Here is a 19,728-nt window from a genome sequence, read left to right on the forward strand (position 1 = left end):
TTCCCGACGCTGTCCGCGCTCCCGCTCGTAAACACGCCGCCCGCCGCTAGTAAAACGGCCGCCGCCCGCTCGCCCGGAGATCAATGAACGGGAAAATCCATTCCCGTTCGTTGATCTAAGCCCCACAATGACCCGCTGCTCTCCTATGGGCAGCGCGATCATTGTGAGAAGAAACTCACGTGTCCAGCCTCCTTATTCTTCCTCCAAGCTTCCGGAAGGAGGCTTGGAGGTCGCAATAAAGCAAAAAGTTACTGTGGCCATCTTGTGGCCAAATAGTAAACTACACCCTACACATTTTTCACATACAAATAAATGACTTTTACACACAAAATTAACTCATTACCTCCCACACTCCCCATTTTTTTTTTTTTGTAATTAAAAAAAAATTCAAAAATTTACAATTAAAAAAAATACATAATTAGTTACCTTAGGGACTGAACTTTTTAAATATTTAAGTCAAGAGGGTATAACACTGTTACTTTATAAACTATGGGCTTGTAATTAGGGATGGACGCAAAACTGAAAAAAATGCACCTTTATTTCCAAATGAAATATTGGCGCCAAACATTGTGATAGGGACATAATTTAAACGGTTTTATAACCGGGACAAAAGGGCACATAAATTTCATGGGTTTTAATTACAGTAGCATGCATTATTTAAAAACTATAATGGCCGAAAACTGAAAAATAATTTTTTTTTCCCCACATTTTTCCTATTTTCCCATTAAAACACATTTAGAAAAAAATAATTCTTGGCATAATGTCCCACCTAAAGAAAGCCTAATTGGTGGCGGAAAAAACAAGATATAGTTCATTTCATTGCGATAAGTAATGATAAAGTTATAGACGAATGAATGGAAGGAGCGCTGAAAGGTGAAAATTGCTCTGGTGGTCAGGGGGTAAAACCCCTCAGTGGTGAAGTGGTTAAACACACCTCGGGTTCTCTTTAAAGGGAGTTTTAAAAAAATTCACCATGTAAACTTCTGCCTTCAATTTTAATGGATACTGCAAAGGTACAAGTAGACAGCACTCCTGTATGTATTCAAGTTGATGTGCCACAGTCTATGAGTCAGGCAGCACTCCAGGCTCAGTATTCAAACAATGGAAAGTAGAGACTGGCACCATCATGGTGCCGGTCTCTACTTTCCATGGTTCAACTTTAATGGAGGGAGCAGGGGTCAGTGCACACTGCAGCTAGTTTACTATCAGTGCAGGGACAGAGTAACAGCTTATATTGTACATACTGGAGGTAGCAGAGATCAGCATACACTGCAGCTAGTTTACTATCAGTACAGGGACAGAGTAACAGCTTATACTGTACATACTGGAGGTAGTAGAGATCAGCATACACTGCAGTTAGTTTACTATAAGCACAGGGACAGAGTAACAGATTATACTGTACATACTGGAAGTAGCAGAGATCAGCACACACTGCAGCTAGTTTAAGATCAATATACAAAAAGACTAATAGCTTATACAGCACAGACTAGGGGTTATATTACAATATTATAAAAAGGGGACTGGTATATAATTTTGATATCTTCTGCAGCACTTTACAGATTAGTCATGTCACTGACTGTCCTCAGAGGAGCTCACAATCTAATCCTACCGTAGTCATAGTATAATGCCCTACCATATTATTATTATTATGTATTTATATAGCCCTGATATCTGCAATAGGCAGAGTACATAGTCATGTCACTGACTGCCCTCAGAGGAGCTCACACTCCTACCAACAGTCGTCTATTGTTATATCCCACGGACACTCGATTTTATGGATCAATACGTTTCACTTATCTGTGTTTTTGCAGGAACTTTATCATGTTGCGAGCCTGAAGGTGGCCTCACATCAGGCGACTTGGCGGCCGATCGACCATCTGATTCAATGATTAAAATTGGTTGGAAATCGGGGCCGCCAAGTGCATGTCTATTGTCAATGCGACCAATTTCGGGCTGAAATTTGTTGCATTAATCGGTCGGACATGCTACAAGATGTAGGGCCGACTTGTTTGATCGGACGCAAGGCGGAATGGTGAGCGATATCTGGACGAGCAATGAAACCCCCAACGCTGCCTCCCCCAGCAGAGGCGGGACATGGTCCTCCAGCACCCAAGGCTGAGACACCAAAGTGCGCCCCTCCATCCCTCCCACCCCAACCACCACACACTGATTGCTATTAGACTAAGAGGTGCCTCACCCCCTCCCAGCACCTTAATCTCTAGTTATCTGGCTTGCAGTCACTGCCATGCCTTTTCTTATTTCTCTCTGCTTCAAACACAATTAGGAATGATAGCTGAGTGAGTTGTGCGCCCCCTTCTACACTGCGCCCTGAGGCTGGAGCCTCTCTCGCCTCTCCCTGGCCCTGCACTCCCTCCTACACTGCGCCCTGAGGCTGGAGCCTCTCTCGCCTCTGCCTGGCCCTGCACTCCCTCCTACACTGCGCCCTGAGGCTGGAGTCTCTCTCGCCTCTGCCTGGCCCTGCACTCCCTCCTACACTGCACCCTGAGGCTGGAGCCTCTCTTGCCTCTGCCTGGCCCTGCGCCCCCTCCTACACTGCGCCCTGAGGCTGGAGTCTCTCTCGCCTCTGCCTGGCCCTGCGGCCCCTCCTGCACTGCGCCCAGAGTTTGCCTCTTTCGCCTCTGCCTTGGCCCGGGCCTGCCCCCCAGTGCCCAATACATTACCTGTCAGTGTCTGCTGCTCGTCGTCCGCAGCCTCTGCTCCTGTCCTTCGTCCAAACATGTGCTCCATGTGGTTGCCGGAGTAACGCGGGCCCGTGTGACATCACAGACACGCCCACGTTACTCCAGCAATCACATGGGGCATGTTTATTGACAGAGCTTGGAGGCAGTGGAAGGCTAGCAGCTGACAGGGACAGGTAATGTATAGTGCACTAGGCACCGGTAATGTACATTGCATATTAGAGGGACAGCGTCGGGCCGGCGGATGCGGAGTTACAAGGCCGATTTCTGTTCAATTTCAGCATGAAATTGATTGGGAATCGGCCTGCGGTGTATGGGCAGCCGACAGATCTCTCTCTAATCAGATTCCATCAGATAGAGATTTGTCTCTTGGTCGAATCTGTCCATCATCATCTGATGTATGGCTAGCTTTAGTCTTTTCCATATCACACTTTAGTCACTTCTGGCACGATTTGTAAAATAAATACAAGGATACAATGAGCTGATTTTCTCAGCATCATGCACTTCGAGACCCAATGAGGACACTGATCAAATGTTATCAATATACCATAATAACTGGGTGATAATGAAAACTTTACGATACCGACTTGTAAAATAAAGAGTGTTGAAAATGACACAGTAAATCGCCATATCAGTATGTGTAGTCTAGTTACTGGCTCTATCTCCCAGACCTCTCTGAACCAGCAGACGTCAGCCAATCAGAAGCCCCGGCTACCCCGTATGGGTGTACGGAGGGGTGCACGACGCACCTGTTGGATGGGGCTCTGTGCCTGGAATAGGATCCTCCGGCCCAGCAGCTCGGCAAAGATACAGCCCACCGACCAGATGTCAATGGCGTTTTGGTAGTGCCGGCTCCCCATGAGGATCTCCGGGGCCCGGTAGTACTGGGTGACCACTTCTTGCGTCATGTGCTGCGACTCGTCCAGCTCCTCCACGCGGGCGAGGCCGAAGTCACAGATCTGCGAGAGAGGAGGAGGAGGGGGACTGGATGAGAAATGAGGGGTCAACAGGAACAGCGGCCTGTACTAACTCCAGCACAGAACACACGATATACAGTGGAGGAAATAATTATTTGACCCCTCACTGATTTTGTAAGTTTGTCCAATGACAAAGAAATGAAAAGTCTCAGAACAGTATCATTTCAATGGTAGGTTTATTTTAACAGTGGCAGATAGCACATCAAAAGGAAAATCGAAAAAATAACCTTAAATAAAAGATAGCAACTGATTTGCATTTCATTGAGTGAAATAAGTTTTTGAACCCTCTAACAATAAAAGACTTAATACTTAGTGGAAAAACCCTTGTTTGCAAGCACAGAGGTCAAACGTTTCTTGTAATTGATGACCAAGTTTGCACACATTTTAGGAGGAATGTTGGTCCACTCCTCTTTGCAGATCATCTCTAAATCCCTAAGGTTTCGAGGCTGTCTCTGTGCAACTCTGAGCTTGAGCTCCCTCCATAGGTTTTCTATTGGATTAAGGTCCGGAGACTGACTAGGCCACTCCATGACCTTAATGTGCTTCTTCTTGAGCCACTCCTTTGTTGCCTTTGCTGTATGTTTTGGGTCATTGTCGTGCTGGAACACCCATCCACGACCCATTTTCAGTTTCCTGGCAGAGGGAAGGAGGTTGTCGTTCAGGATTTCATGATACATGGCTCCGTCCATTTTCCCGTTAATGCGATTAAGTTGTCCTGTGCCCTTAGCAGAAAAACACCCCCAAAGCAAAATGTTTCCACCCCCATGCTTGACGGTGGGGACGGTGTTTTGGGGGTCATAGGCAGCATTTTTCTTCCTCCAAACACAGCGAGTTGAGTTAATGCCAAAGAGCTCTATTTTGGTCTCATCAGACCACAGCACCTTCTCCCAGTCACTCACAGAATCATTCAGGTGTTCATTGGCAAACTTCAGACGGGCCTGCACATGTGCCTTCTTGAGCAGGGGGACCTTGCGAGCCCTGCAGGATTTTAATCCATTGCGGTGTAATGTGTTTCCAATGGTTTTCTTGGTGACTGTGGTCGCTGCTAATTTGAGGTCATTCACTAACTCCTCCCGTGTAGTTCTAGGATGCTTTTTCACCTTTCTCAGAACCATTGACACCCCACGAGTTGAGATCTTGCGTGGAGCCCCAGAGCAAGGTCGATTGATGGTCATTTTGTGCTCCTTCCATTTTCGAACAATCGCACCAACAGTTGTCACCTTCTCTCCCAGCTTCTTGCTAATGGTTTTGTAGCCCATTCCAGCCTTGTGCAGGTCTACAATTTTGTCTCTGACATCCTTGGACAGCTCTTTGGTCTTTCCCATGTTGGAGAGTTTGGAGTCTGCTTGATTGATTGATTCTGTGGACAGGTGTCTTTTATACAGGTGACTAGTTAAGACAGGTAGAGAAAGTTGGGGGTAGTGAGCCCCTCGAGGCGCGATCTGGCCACCCAAGTAGTTTGCTCGGCTGCTCCCACAAGCACTATGCATATAAAGAAGAGAAAAAAAAGTGGGGAAGCGCTCAGAGTTCGATTCAACAAGATACAGAAAGAAGGTGGAATGGTCTCACCTAGTCGTAATATGGCTGGCACAGCGTACACAGCCGCGATAAGCAGTCGTCCCTCTAAGCCAGCCGGGGACCGGGCTTTCCGTGTCGGCAGGGCGGAAGTACGTGACGTCACCTTCCCAGTGATCCAAGCGGCAGTTGCTATGGGGACCTGGACGCTTCCTCTAACACACGCGGAAGAGCGTGGTGAGCGGCGTCCGGTCCTCCACTGATGGCAAGATAGCAATGTAGGGAGGGTAATAGTGCAAAAAGGCACATATGCAAGGGATATATTAAAATATAATTTAATACAAGGACATAGACAACGCGTTTCGCGGGGAAACAACCCCCGCTTTTTCAAGTGGGATTTGACTTGAAAAAGCGGGGGGGGGGGGGGTTTCCCCGCGAAACGCGTTGTCTATGTCCTTGTATTAAATTATATTTTAATATATCCCTTGCATATGTGCCTTTTTGCACTATTACCCTCCCTACATTGCTATCTTGCCATCAGTGGAGGACCGGACGCCGCTCACCACGCTCTTCCGCGTGTGTTAGAGGAAGCGTCCAGGTCCCCATAGCAACTGCCGCTTGGATCACTGGGAAGGTGACGTCACGTACTTCCGCCCTGCCGACACGGAAAGCCCGGTCCCCGGCTGGCTTAGAGGGACGACTGCTTATCGCGGCTGTGTACGCTGTGCCAGCCATATTACGACTAGGTAAGACCATTCCACCTTTTTTCTGTATCTTGTTGAATCGAACTCTCAGAGCGCTCCCCCCTTTTTTTTTTTCTCTTAGTTAAGACAGGTGTCCTTAATGAGGGTGACTAATTGAGTAGAAGTGTCTAACCACTCTGTGGGAGCCAGAACTCTTAATGGTTGGTAGGGGTTCAAAAACTTATTTCACTCAATGAAATGCAAATCAGTTGCTATCTTTTATTTAAGTTTATTTTTTTTATTTTCCTTTTGATGTGCTATCTGCCACTGTTAAAATAAACCTACCATTGAAATGATGCTGTTCTGAGACTTCATTTCTTTGTCATTGGACAAACTTACAAAATCAGTGAGGGGTCAAATAATTATTTCCTCCACTGTATACAGCACAGCGGTGATCGCCTGATACCAGATACATGTGCTTGCCAGTTGCTTAAAGGGACTCAGAGCTGAATATTTAAAGGATACCCGAAGTGATATGATGAGATAGACATGTGTGTGTACAGTGCCTAACACACAAATAACTATGCTGTGTTCCTTTTTTTCTTTCTCTGCCTGAAAGAGTTAAATATCAGGTATGTAAGTGGCTGACTCAGTCCTGACTCAGACAGGAAGTGACTACAGTGTGATCCTCACTGATAAGAAATTCCGCTTTTTATCTCTTTGCTCAATGACACATTCGTTGAAGTATGCCAGAGCTAAAATCTATGAACTATTGACCTCATCTCTTTCCTGATCTCAGAAGCCATTTTCTGCTAGGAAAGTGTTTTATAGTTGGAATTTCTTATCAGTGAGGGTCACACTGTAGTCACTTCCTGATTACTTACCTGATATTTAACTCTTTCAGGCAGAGAAGAAAAGAAAAGGAACATAGCATAGTTATTTGTGTGCTTGGCACTGTACATACACATGTCTATCACATCATGTCACATGTCACTTCGGGTATCCTTTAAAAAGATTTATCCATACCTGGGGCTTCCTCCATCCCCATCCGCCTGGATCGCTCCCACGCCACTGTCCACCGCTGCCCGCAGCTTCGGGAACCAGGTCCCATGACTTCTGTTAGTCGGCTCCAGTTTACGCAGGAGACTGGGGCTGGAGGAAACCCCAGGTATGTATAAAATCTTTTTAAATATTCAGTAAAGCAGAGGGACACCAAGAGCCCCAATAGTGTAATTCGTCTTGGGGACAACAAAATAAATGAGAAGTTAAAATTATACTTACAAACCAGGGTTACCAATAGGCAACCATTGTATAGGCAGGTGGGGTGAACAATCCTGACCCCACTCAGGAATAAAAAGTCGCTCTCTGTAGACAGGAAAATAGGGTAACAACCCTCCACCCAGGGTGGACTCAATGTAGTGTACAAGATACAGAGGTGCCAAAAGAATAAAAGGTAATTAAATGAACTTAAAAAACCAACTGGTTAAACAGAGGAGGCAGCGGTGGTCTTACCCCCTCCAAACAGACACAGGCAAGGACTGCGATTCAGACAGTCAACAATTTATTCGGAACTCCAAAAAATAACGCAACGCACCACTGCCTCCTCTGTTTAACCAGTTGGTTTTTTAAGTTCATTTAATTACCTTTTATTCTTTTGGCGCCTCTGTATCTTGTACACTTTTTAGGGAATGTCCGGGGAAAAAAAAAAAGTTCAACTTACCTAGGGCTCACTCCAGCCCCTGGCAGCCGATATGTCCCTCACTGCAGCTCCGGCCACCCAGGATGCCGACCTCGCCAGGTTGACATCTACTGCATGAGAGCCGCTTGCGGTCGCGCTGACGTCATCTGGAGTGTACTGCGCAGGCACAATAGTTCTGCACAGAACACTCCAGATGACAAACACACAAACACCACCGCAAGTGGCTCTCGCGCAGGCGCAGTAGATGTGACCTAGAGAGGTCAGCATCTGCACCGGGGGGAGGGGGGAGCGAGCGGGCCCAGGCCAGTAGCTGGAATGTGAGCTGTGGCGAGGGCATAGGAAGGCTGCAAGGGGCTGGAGGAAGTCCCAAGGAAGTGGCTTTTTTTTTTTACCTCCTCGAATGTTTCCTTTAAGCAACCGGCCTAAAAAAGCTCAAATCTCCCCCTGCCGTGCAGTATTAAATACTTACTGAGTGTCTAGCACCGTCTTTAAACCGTCCTGATCTAGCGCCTTTCTGGCATGACCATGCTGGGTCATGTGACACAGAGAGCCGTGCAAGGAAGTTGGAAAGCCGCTAGGAGCTACAGGACAGTTATAAGATGGCACTAGACAATTAGTATTCAATGCCCTAAAAAAACAAAACCCTTAAAGCACAGTCCCAGTTATCCATCAGGCATGCCGGTTAGTTGAGACTTCCAGCTGCCTGAGTTTCGGATTATGGGGATTCTGCTGTACATTTATACTTTATTGCTAACTTACCATGGAGTCTTATGCTGGGCATACACGGTAAGTTTGTATCCTTATCAGTTGAGCCGCTGATGGCTCGATTGCTAATATCCGACAGGTCCGATGACCCGCCGGATAGATTCCCCGCTCGATCCCCGCGGGCGGACAATAGCGGAGAATCGAGCGGCTGATAAGGCATGCCCGCAGGGACGAGCGGGAATCGATCCGCGAGGACGAGCGGTGACGCGCCGGCATCGAGCCGCTGGCTCGTTACCGGCGCATAAACTTGCCGTGTATGCCCAGCATTAGAGGCAGTGGTGTAGTTCAGCCTAGGACTGCAAAGGCTTATGGGAAGGGAGGGGCTCAGACTGCCGGGAGCCATATCCTGCTGTACAGCTTTTTTTAGATTTCCACACCCTAACTCAATCCAAAGGCTTATGGGGTGACAAGCCTCTGAACCTATTAAAGAGCTGCACAGGAAAGGGTGTGGTTCAGGTTGAGAGGCACCCTAACCTTCTGCAGAGCTTTATGAGGGGGTGTGGCTCAGGTTGGCACAGACACCCAAACCTTTTGTAGTGCCTTATGGAGAGGGTGTGGCATTGACTGCCAGGCCCCCTAACCTACTGCAGGGCTGTATGAGCTGACAGACCCCCTATCATGCTGCAGTGCCTTATGGGGGGGGGGGGGGGGGGGGTGGCATGCTTGGCAGCTCATGCTCAGTACTGTAATTTTAAACACCATTCCCAGAGTGATCGTGATTTGGCCTTGCAGCCATTGAATGAGATCTGTTTCGGGGTCACTCTTATCAATTCGCAATGCTGCAAGTGGAACCGCAGTCACAGGGAGTCACTGTTGCCACACTTTGCAGACTGACGGCGATCAGAAAGGGTTGCAGGAAGCTCTAGTGGGAGTCAGAGCAGCTATGAAGCTTCCCTTGTGGGAGAAGTTTTATTTCTATACAATAATACAATACAATAACATTTCTATAGCGCTTTTGTCCCATAGGACTCAAAGCGCTTAGGCTCTCTCAGATTCAGTAATTGGTAGTGGGATGAAGTATTCACACAACAGGAACAAGGAATTTCTCACTTCCTGTGATGACACTGGCATCAAGACTGAAACACAGACAGCAGTTAGTACTTTTCCTTTAAGAAGCAAATTAAAGCGGATCCGAGATGAAAAACTAACTAGAACAAGTCACTTGTCTGTATATCTCATCTAACATTTAGATAGTTTACACAGCAAATCTAGCTGCATACATCTTCAACAGTTTATGATCATTTATTCCTGTGATACAGTGAGGGCAGCCATGTTCTGTTTGTCACACTGTCACAGGCTGAGGGCTGGAGATGCTATCAGCTTGCCTCTGTGTAAATTCAGTCCCCTCTCCTCCTCCCCTCTGCCTCTGAAATCAATGGCTAGTAACCTCCTCCGCCTCCCCCTGCCCAGACTGAGCTCTCATAAGCCCTTGCTACAGTGCCAAGGCACAAAAGGAGGTGTGGGCGAGGCTTGTTTAGTTTATAGGGAATTAGAATATTAAAACAAAACAAGTATTTGGCTTTAGGAATTCCCTGTAAACTATATGAAAGGAACACAATTATGCAATGAGTAAAAGTTTATCTCGGATCCACTTTAAAGCAGACCTGAACTCAGAACTTCCTCTCTGCTCTAAAAGATAAGCAACAGCATCATAACCTTTAAAGAAAAACATTTCTTTGTTACAGCTGATACAAATCCTGCAATAAATAAGCAGTTTGTCTACTTCCTGCTCTCATGAAAGCAGACATAGGGTTAAAATCCCATGTTTACAAATTAGCTGCTCTGCTGAGGCAGCCAGCTGACACAGCGGAGAGATCAAATTACAACTAGTGATTAGTCACAGATGAGGAGGAATGAGACAGGCTAACTCTATAAATACACACAGGGTGCATTTCTCTGTGCTTTCCTTCTGTCCTGTGCAAGAGTTCAGGTCCACTTTAAAAAAACGAAACATGCTTTTAGGGAGTGAAGAAGGCCCCTCTGGCGAATCCTTGCCGCCATACCTTGAGAACGCAGTTGCTGTTAACCAGCAGGTTTCCCGGCTTTATGTCTCTGTGCAGAATCCCAGCGGAGTGTAAGTACTTCAGCCCTGCGGGGAGGAATGGGTTAAAGCAGCAATTATTCAAGCTCTATGTGACATCTATACAGAGGGTAAGATGCGTTCAGGTCCTTCCCGCTATCAGCTGCTCCATTTGTAGAAGATCGTTCCTAAATGACTGCAGTATATGGCCAGTAAGGACAACTGCCCTAGTAGATGTCTGTCTGAGGGAGCAGGACCCCCCCCCCCCCCCTTACTGTAGGTATGGTCTCAGAGTCCCTCCCCCTCTTTCCCTTATACTGTATCCTGTGTTCACCAACGCTGACTGTAAGCCTGATGGGACAGGTCCTCTTCCCCTCCTACTGTATCCTGTAGTATCCACCTCTTATAATGTAAGCCTGATGGGACAAGTCCTCTTCCACTCCTCCTGTATTCCCTCACTTCTAAGATTACAGATTACAAACCTGATGGGACAGGTCCTCTTCCCCACCTACTGTATTCTCTCACTTCTAAGATTACAAGCCTGATGGGACAGGTCCTCTTCTCCTCCTACTGTATCCTGTGTTCTCTCAGATTGTAAACCTGATGGGACAGGTCCTCTTCCCCACCTACTGTATTCCCTCACTTCTAAGATTGCAAGCCTGATGGGACAGGTCCTCTTCCCCACCTACTGTATTCCCTCACTTCTAAGATTACAAGCCTGATGGGACAGGTCCTCTTCTCCTCCTACTGTATCCTGTGTTCTCTCAGCTTGTAAACCTGATGGGACAGGTCCTCTTCCCCACCCACTGTATTCCCTCACTTCTAAGATTGTAAGCCTGATGGGACAGGTCCTCTTCTCCTACTGTATCCTGTGTTCCCTCACCTCTTAGATTGTAAGCCTGATAGGACAGGTCCTCTTCCCTCCTACTGTATCCGGTGTTCCCCCACCTCTTATGTCGGGCATACACGGCACGTTTTATGCGCCAGATCGAGCCGCCGGTGGTCCTTATCAGCCGCTCGATTCCTTGCCATTGTCCGCCGGCAGGAATTCAGCGGGCGCGGGTCAAGCGGCTTTATCGGGCCAGCTGAATATTATTAGCTGGCCGGATCAGCTGGTCGATACACGGTACAGAAACGTACCGTGTATCCCCCGCATAAGATTGTAAGCCTGATGGGACAGGTCCTCTTTGCTTTTACTGTAGCCTGTGGTCCCCACACCTCTGAGATTGTAAGCCTGATGAGACAGGTCCTCTTCCCTCCTACTGTATCCTGTGTTCCCCACCTCTTAGATTGTAAGCCTGATGGGACAGGTCCTCTTCCCTCCTACTGCATCCTGTGTCCCCTCACCTCTGAGATTGTAAGCCTGATGGGACAGGTCCTCTTCCCTCCTACTGTATCCTGTGTTCCCCACCTCTTAGATTGTAAGCCTGATGGGACAGGTCCTCTTCCCTCCTACTGCATCCTGTGTCCCCTCACCTCTGAGATTGTAAGCCTGATGGGACAGGTCCTCTTCCCTCCTACTGTATCCGGTGTTCCCCCACCTCTAAGATTGTAAGCCTGATGGGACAGGTCCTATTCCCTCCTACTGTATCCTGTGTCCCCTCACCTCTTAGATTGTAAGCCTGATGGGACAGGTCCTCTTCCCTCCTACTGTATCCTGTGTCCCCTCACCTCTGAGATTGTAAGCCTGATGGGACAGGTCCTCCTCTTCTCCTACTGTATCTTGTGTTCCCTCACCTCTGAGATTGTAAGCCTGATGGGACAGGTCCTCCTCTTCTCCTACTGTATCTTGTGTTCCCTCACCTCTTAGATTGTAAGTCCAATGGGACATGTCCTCTTCCCTCCTACTGTATCCTGTGTCCCCACACCTCTCAGATTGTAAGCCTGATGCTACAGGTCCTCTTCCTCTCTTAGACTGTATAATAAGAAAGGACCTCTTTTTCTCTTGATGTATTCTAGTGTGGGGGTTTATACTGAACCCCTGGTGTTTTTCTGCTGCTGGAAAGGAGTTTTGTAGGTACTCAGCCTGACACAGCTCAATGCTGGTAACAGCTTGCATGTTAAACAATCATAGAACAAGTCAGTTCCTCCTACAGGGCGTGGCCTCACCCCACAGAACCTGCCCCCATTCAGGGCGTGGCCTCACCTCACAGAATCTGCAGTCATTTAGGGCATGGCCTCACCTCACAGAATCTGCCCTCATTCAGGGCGTGGCCTCACCTTGCAGTAGCTGCCCTCATTCAGGGCGTGGCCTCACCTCGCAGAATCTGGTACAGGAACACCTTGATGTGGTCGGCGCTGAGCGGCTGCGGCGATACGATGACTTTGTGCAGGTCGGTCTGCATAAGCTCCGTGATGACATATCTGACAGGCCGGAAGGTGAAGGATTGTAACAGACACGGGCGTAAGTTCTAGCACTGGTTATTAGTGCTGCCCACAGCTGACCTGAGAGAAGGCGGCCATTTTGGGCAGGGCCAGATTTAGGTGAAACAGAGCCCTCCCCAAAAATGAACATGGGGTCCACTATATGACACTTACTGACATCATTAGTGTTGGTAGTATCAACAGAAATACCCAAACTGCAGTATAGTAAAACAACCACAAGATGTCACTGTCTGTAGAATGATGTGAAGATCTCTATGGTATTGTGATTTCCTGCATTCACTCTGTGCTCCTCTGTTCTAAGTAAGCTGCCACCTCATCCCTTTAAATACCTACACATCTAAGTTATACAGGTTCTGAGGCTACTCACACATAATCAGTGCTTAAACTGCATCTAACTAGCCACAAGGCATGTATAATTCATATGTGCCGGTATTTAAAGGGATGAGTAGGCAACCCTAGTTCAACTTGATATACCGGGTGCCTATATGCATGTACAGACCAGTCTGCTCCACCAATTAGCCCCCCATCCCTCCAAATAGCAGTATTAGGTGGGTTTTGTGCTCCCGCCACCCTAGCTGGTGGTATAAAAGTGGGATGAAACTCCATATTAACAGAAAAAATAAGAAAAATAATCCAATAAGAAAGGACTTATCCTGTTTTTAGTGTTCACTGTTAGATATGAAAAAAAAGAAAAGAATATTTGTTTTTCATTTTTACTTTTTCTTTCTGATGCCAACAGTGATATCACTTCTGCCCTTTTTTCTTTTCAACCCAGCTCAGAGTTAATTTTCCCTCCCTGCTGCCTCAGCTTACTGTCCCTCCCGCAGCAAACATCACCCAAACAACTGGCTAACATCGCTATGTAAATTTAAAGCGGATCTGAGATGAAAAACTAACTATAGCAAGTAACTTGTCTATATTTCTTATCTAAAGTTTAAATGGTTTACACAGTAAATCTAGCTGCAAGCAGCTTCAACAGTATATGATTATTTCTTCCTGAGATACAATGACAGCAGCCATATTCTGCTTGTCATCACACAGGCAAGCTGCTCGGCATCTCCAGCCCTCAGCCTGTGCAAACCTTACTCCCCTCTCCACCCCTTTGCCTCTGAAATCTTGTGCATGCTTCAGCAAAAGCTTCCTCCTCCCCAGATTAAAGGGATACTGTAGTGGGGGGGGAGGTTCGGGGGAAAAGGAGTTGAACTTACCCGGGGCTTCTAATGGTCCCCCGCACCAGGAGTGTACTGCACAGACACAGACCATACTGGGCCTGAGCAGTATGCTCCTGGTGACATCAGCGGGAGCGAGGACATGGCAATGCAGGCGCAGTGGCTTTCAGACTTTAAAGTCTGAAATTCCAGAAGTGAAGCGGAGGCGGGGCCAGAGCATCAGTGAGTGGCTGCGCGGGCACAGGATGTCTGCGGGGGACCATTAGAAGCACCGGGTAAGTTCAACTCCTTTTCCCCCGACCCACCCTACAGTATTCCTTTAAGCTCCCATGAGCACTTACAGCATGGGACTCAGAATGCCTAGCTGCTGGAGGAGCTGGGAGCCTGAATACATTAATTTCCATGCAATTAGGTAATAAATAAAATTTAAAAAAGCATCTGGGGAAAAGAATGCCCAATAAACTATATGTAAGGGGCAAAAAAAATAAAGGCAGCAAAAATTTGTCTCGGATCCACTTGAAATGTAATTACATTCTGGTCATGGTGTCCTTATCAAAAATGGGAAGCTTTCTGTTATTTGTATGCGGAGATAAGTTTGTTACCGTAGCTATATATATATTAAAAAAAAAAAATCCCACTGCACAGTTCCTACAGTTAGGCAAAAGCACCCACAAAACAAATATGGGGGACATATAGGGACCTATTTTAGAAGTAAAAAAAAAAACAGATTTTGGGGGCACTACTTTCTGGCAATTTTTTTCTATTTTTGGACGATACAACTACTTTTACTGGAAACCTGAGGTATGAATAATACGGAGGCTGCCATATTTATTTATTTTTAAACAATGCAGATTGTTTGGGTGTTCTGTTGATCCTCTGCCTTCAATACTTTTAGCCATAGACCCTGAACAAGCATGCAGATCAGGTGCTCTGACTGAAATCTGACTAGATTATCTGCATGCTTGTGATTCAGACACTTCTGATGCCAGAATATCAGCAGGACCGCTAGGCAACAAAGGAAACAATATGGCAGCCCCTCTATCACTCTCACCTCAAGAAATGACCTTTGTGCCCCCCCCCCCCCCCCACACACACACACAGATAGTGGCATTAGTCGGCCCAACAGTGAAGGTGGGTCAGGAGCCTGGCAGTCAGGCTGAAGCAGGATACATCTCTTCGAAGCAGTCAATCTGAGGAGGCTGCAGGATATCCAGGGCGGAGAGCACCTAGAAAACAGGACAGAGCATTTAGTGAAGGGCTGGGGCCTAATGGGTCTCACACAATCAACAATACAGACCCAATCCACTCTACAGGAAGAATTACCCTATGACAAACATCGATGTAACTGCCCAGCGCTCCCTATACTCACCATTGCCTATTCATGTAAACTTCCCAGCAACACACACACACACACACACACACACACACACACACACACACACACACACACACACACTTAAGGGGCCCATACACTGGTCGATTTCAGCGATCGATCACAAATCGATGCACAATCAAACTGCTGATCGATCGATTTGATCCATCTGACAGGATGGAAGATCTAGGTCGAGCTGCTGCTGGCAGCAGATTGATGGCCCATACAGTTGCATTGGATCTAATGCTGGGCACACACGGCGTCGAGGGGAGGATTATCAAACGAGCCTCATGGCTCGATTGATAATATCCGACATGTCCGATCACCGCGGGGATCGATGTCGCGCTCGATCCCCGCAGGCGGACAATAGCGGCGAATCGAGTGGGTGATAAGAAGCACCGGCGGGGACGAGCAGGAATTGATCCGCGCGCACGCGGGGGTCGATCCGGTGGCTAATCGGCCGCCGGATCGACCAGTGTATGCCAAGCATAATGTTGCAATAATGCATTTAGATCAATTTTCAATAGATTTAATTCTGAAATCTATTGGAAATCTGTTCCTTGTGTGTGGCACACATCAGATGGATTCCTGTCAGATTCGATTTGATAGTCGAATCTGCTGCAAATCTATCAGTGTATGGCCACCTTTACAGCCCAACGAAAATTAACCACTTGAGGACCACAGTCTTTCTACCCCTTAAGGACCAGAGCCTTTTTTCCATTCAGACCACTGCAGCTTTCACGGTTTATTGCTCGGTCATACAACCTACCACCTAAGGGCTCTTTCACATTAGGGCAGATTTTCTGCGTTTCAACGCAAAGGATAAAGTTTGCGTTACCCAAGGTGAAATGAAAGTCCATAGACTTTCATTTTAGCTTTCACATATAACGCAGCCTTTTTGTGCGTTGCGTTCCACTGCACCCAGGCGCAGTTTTTTGGCCAACGCTAGCTTTATGCGTTACAATGTTAGTCAATGTAAAACGCACACTATGCGCGTTTTTAATCCGTTAACGCAGGCAATCAGTCCCAGAATGCAACAGAGGAACAATGTAGAAAGTTGACAACTAAAAGAAAAAAAAATTACCTGCGTTTTTCTATGTGCAGTAACGGATTGAAAACGGATTAAAAACGCACACTCACTGCAGTGCAACGCATATCAAAACGCAGTAAAAGGCATACAACAAAACGTATGCTTTGAGCGTTCTCCAACGCAAGCTCTGATGTGAAGGAGCCCTAAATGAATTTTACCTCCTTTTCTTGTCAATACAGCTTTCTTTTTGGTGCTATTTGATTGCTGCTGCGATTTTTAGTTTTTATTATATTCATTAAAAAAGACATGAATTTTGTCAAAAAAATGATTTTTTTTTAACTTTCTGTGATAAAATTTGTCAAATAAAGTAAAATCTCTGTATACATTTTTGTCCAAATTTATTCTGCTACATGTCTTTGATTAAAAAAAACAACAACAATTCAGTGTATATTTATTGGTTTGGGTAAAAGTTATAGCGTTTACAAACTATGGTGCAAAAAGTGAATTTTCCCATTTTGAAGCATCTCTGACTTTTCTGACCCCCTGTCATGTTTCATGAGGGGCTAAAATTCCAGGATAGTATAAATACCCCCCAAATGACCCCATTTTGGAAAGACAACATCCCAAAGTATTCACTGAGAGGCATAGTGAGTTCATAGAAGATTTTATTTTTTGTCACAAGTTAGCGGAAAATGACTGCGACAGAAAAAAAAAAAGTTTCCATTTCTGCTAACTTGCGACAAAAAAAAAAAAAAAAAAAAAAAAACGAAATCTGCCACGGACTCACCATGCTCCTCTCTGAATACCTTGAAGTGTCTACTTTTCAAAATGGGGTCATTTGTGGGGTGTGTTTACTGTCCTGGCATTTTGGGGGTGCCTAATTGTAAGCACCCCTGTAAAGCCTAAAGATGCTCATTGGACTTTGGGCCCCTTAGCGCAGTTAGGCTGCAAAAAAGTGCCACACATGTGGTATTGCCGTACTCAGGAGAAGTAGTATAATGTGTTTTGGGGTGTATTTTTACACATACCCATGCTGGGTGGGAGAAATATCTCTGTAAATGACAATTTTTTGATTTTTTTTTTTTTTTTTTTTTTTTTTTACACACAATTGTCCATTTACAGAGATATTTCTCCCACTCAGCATGGGTATGTGTAAAAATACACCCCAAAACACATTATACTACTTCTCCTGAGTACGGCAATACCACATGTGTGGCACTTTTTTGCAGCCTAACTGCGCTAAGGGGCCCAAAGTCCAATGAGCACCTTTAGGATTTCACAGGTCATTTTGAGACATTTGGTTTCAAGACTACTCCTCACGGTTTAGGGCCCCTAAAATGCCAGGGCAGTATAGGAACCCCACAAATGACCCCATTTTAGAAAGAAGACACCCCAAGGTATTCCGTTAGGAGTATGGTGAGTTCATAGAAGATTTTATTTCTTGTCACAAGTTAGCGTAAAATGATTTTTATTGTTTTTTTTTTCCGCAAAGTGTCATTTTCCGCTAACTTGTGACAAAAAATAAAATATTCTATGAACTCACCGTACTCTTAACAGAATACCTTTTGGTGTCTTCTTTCTAAAATGGGGTCATTTGTGGGGTTCCTATACTGCCCTGGCATTTTAGGGGCCCTAAACCGTGAGGAGTAGTCTTGAAACCAAATGTCTCAAAATGACCTGTGAAATCCTAAAGGTACTCATTGGACTTTGGGCCCCTTAGCGCAGTTAGGGTGCAAAAAAGTGCCACATATGTGGTATCGCCGTACTCAGGAGAAGTAGTATAATGTGTTTTTGGGTGTATTTTTTACACATACCCATGCTAGGTGGGAGAAATATCTCTGTAAATGGACAATTGTGTGTAAAAAAATAAAATCAAAAAATTGTCATTTACAGAGATATTTCTCCCACCCAGCATGGGTATGTGTAAAAATACACCCCAAAACACATTATACTACTTCTCCTGAGTACGGCAATACCACGTGTGGCACTTTTTTGCAGCCTAGGTGCGCTAAGGGGCCCAACGTCCTGTTCACGGGTCATTTTGAGGCATTTGGTTTCTAGACTACTCATGGTTTAGGGCCCCTAAAATGCCAGGGCAGTATAGGAACCCCACAAGTGACCCCATTTTAGAAAGAAGACGCACCAAGGTATTCCGTTAGGTGTATGGTGAGTTCATAGAAGATATTTTTTTGTCCAAAGTTAGTGGAAAATGACACTTTGTGAAAAAAAACAATAAAAATCAATTTCCGCTAACTTTTGACAAAAAATAAAATCTTCTATGAACTCGTCATACAGCTAACGGAATACCTTGGGGTGTCTTTTTTTTCTAAAATGGGGTCACTTGTGAGGTTCCTATACTGCCCTGGCATTTTAGGTGCCCAAAAATTTGAGGAGTAGTCTGGAAACCAAATGCCTCAAAATGACTGTTCAGGGGTATAAGCATCTGCAAATTTTGATGACAGGTGGTCTATGAGGGGGCGAATTTTGTGGAACCTGTCATAAGCAGGGTGGCCTCTTAGATGACAGGTTGTATTGGGCCTGATCTGATGGATAGGAGTGCTAGGGGGGTGACAGGAGGTGATTGATGGGTGTCTCAGGGGGTGGTTAGAGGGGAAAATAGATGCAATCAATGCACTGGGGAGGTGATCGGAAGGGGGTCTGAGGGGGATCTGAGGGTTTGGCCAAGTGATCAGGAGCCCACACGGCGCAAATTAGGGCCTGATCTGATGGGTAGGTGTGCTAGGGGGTGACAGGTGGTGATTGATGGGTGTCTCAAGGTGTGATTAGAGGGAGGAATAGATGCAAGCAATGCACTGGCGAGGTGATCAGGGCTGGGGTCTGAGGGCGTTCTGAGGGTGTGGGCAGGTGATTGGGTGCCCTAGGGGCAGATAGGGGTCTGATCTGATTGGTAGCGGTGACAGGGGGTGATTGATGGGTGATTAGTAGGCGATTAGATGGCAGAACAGATGTAAGCAATGCACTTTGGAGGTGATCTGAGAGTGGCTCTGGGGGTAATCTGAGGGTGCGGGCGGGTGATCAGATGCCCGTAAGAGGCAGGTTAGGGTCTGATCTGATTGGTGGCAGTGACGGGGTGATTGACGGGCGATTACAGGGGAGGATAGATGTATACAGTACACGGGGGGGGGGGGGGGGGTTGAGGATGTGAGGGTGTGGTGGGCGATCAGTAGCCCCCAGGGGGCAGTGTTAGTGACAGGGGGTGATTGACGGGTGATTAGTGGAGAGAATAGATGTAAACAGTACACGGGGGGGGGGTCTGGGGAGGATCTGAGGGTGTGGGGGTGTGATCAGGAGACCCCAGAGGGCAGATTAGGACCTAATAAAAAAAAGTGACAGGGAGTGATGGGTGATTAGGGGGGTGATTGGGTGCAAACAGTGGTCTGGGGGGTGGGCAGG

General features: G+C 46.5%; 1 protein-coding gene across 1 annotated transcript in view; it reads right to left on the reverse strand.

The window, feature by feature from the left end:
• LOC137524187 (serine/threonine-protein kinase NLK2) overlaps positions 1-19,728 on the reverse strand; it is a 69,181-nt gene that overhangs the window by 15,940 nt on the left and 33,513 nt on the right. Inside the window, exons 3-6 of the mRNA XM_068243773.1 lie at positions 15,083-15,138; positions 12,616-12,722; positions 10,342-10,427; positions 3,449-3,658 (exon numbers count right to left, since the gene is read on the reverse strand). Coding sequence (XP_068099874.1) covers positions 3,449-3,658; positions 10,342-10,427; positions 12,616-12,722; positions 15,083-15,138 — 459 coding nt within the window. The remainder of the gene's footprint in view (positions 1-3,448; positions 3,659-10,341; positions 10,428-12,615; positions 12,723-15,082; positions 15,139-19,728) is intronic.

This window comes from Hyperolius riggenbachi, chromosome 7 (genome assembly GCF_040937935.1).
Source record: "Hyperolius riggenbachi isolate aHypRig1 chromosome 7, aHypRig1.pri, whole genome shotgun sequence".
NCBI lineage: Eukaryota > Metazoa > Chordata > Amphibia > Anura > Hyperoliidae > Hyperolius > Hyperolius riggenbachi.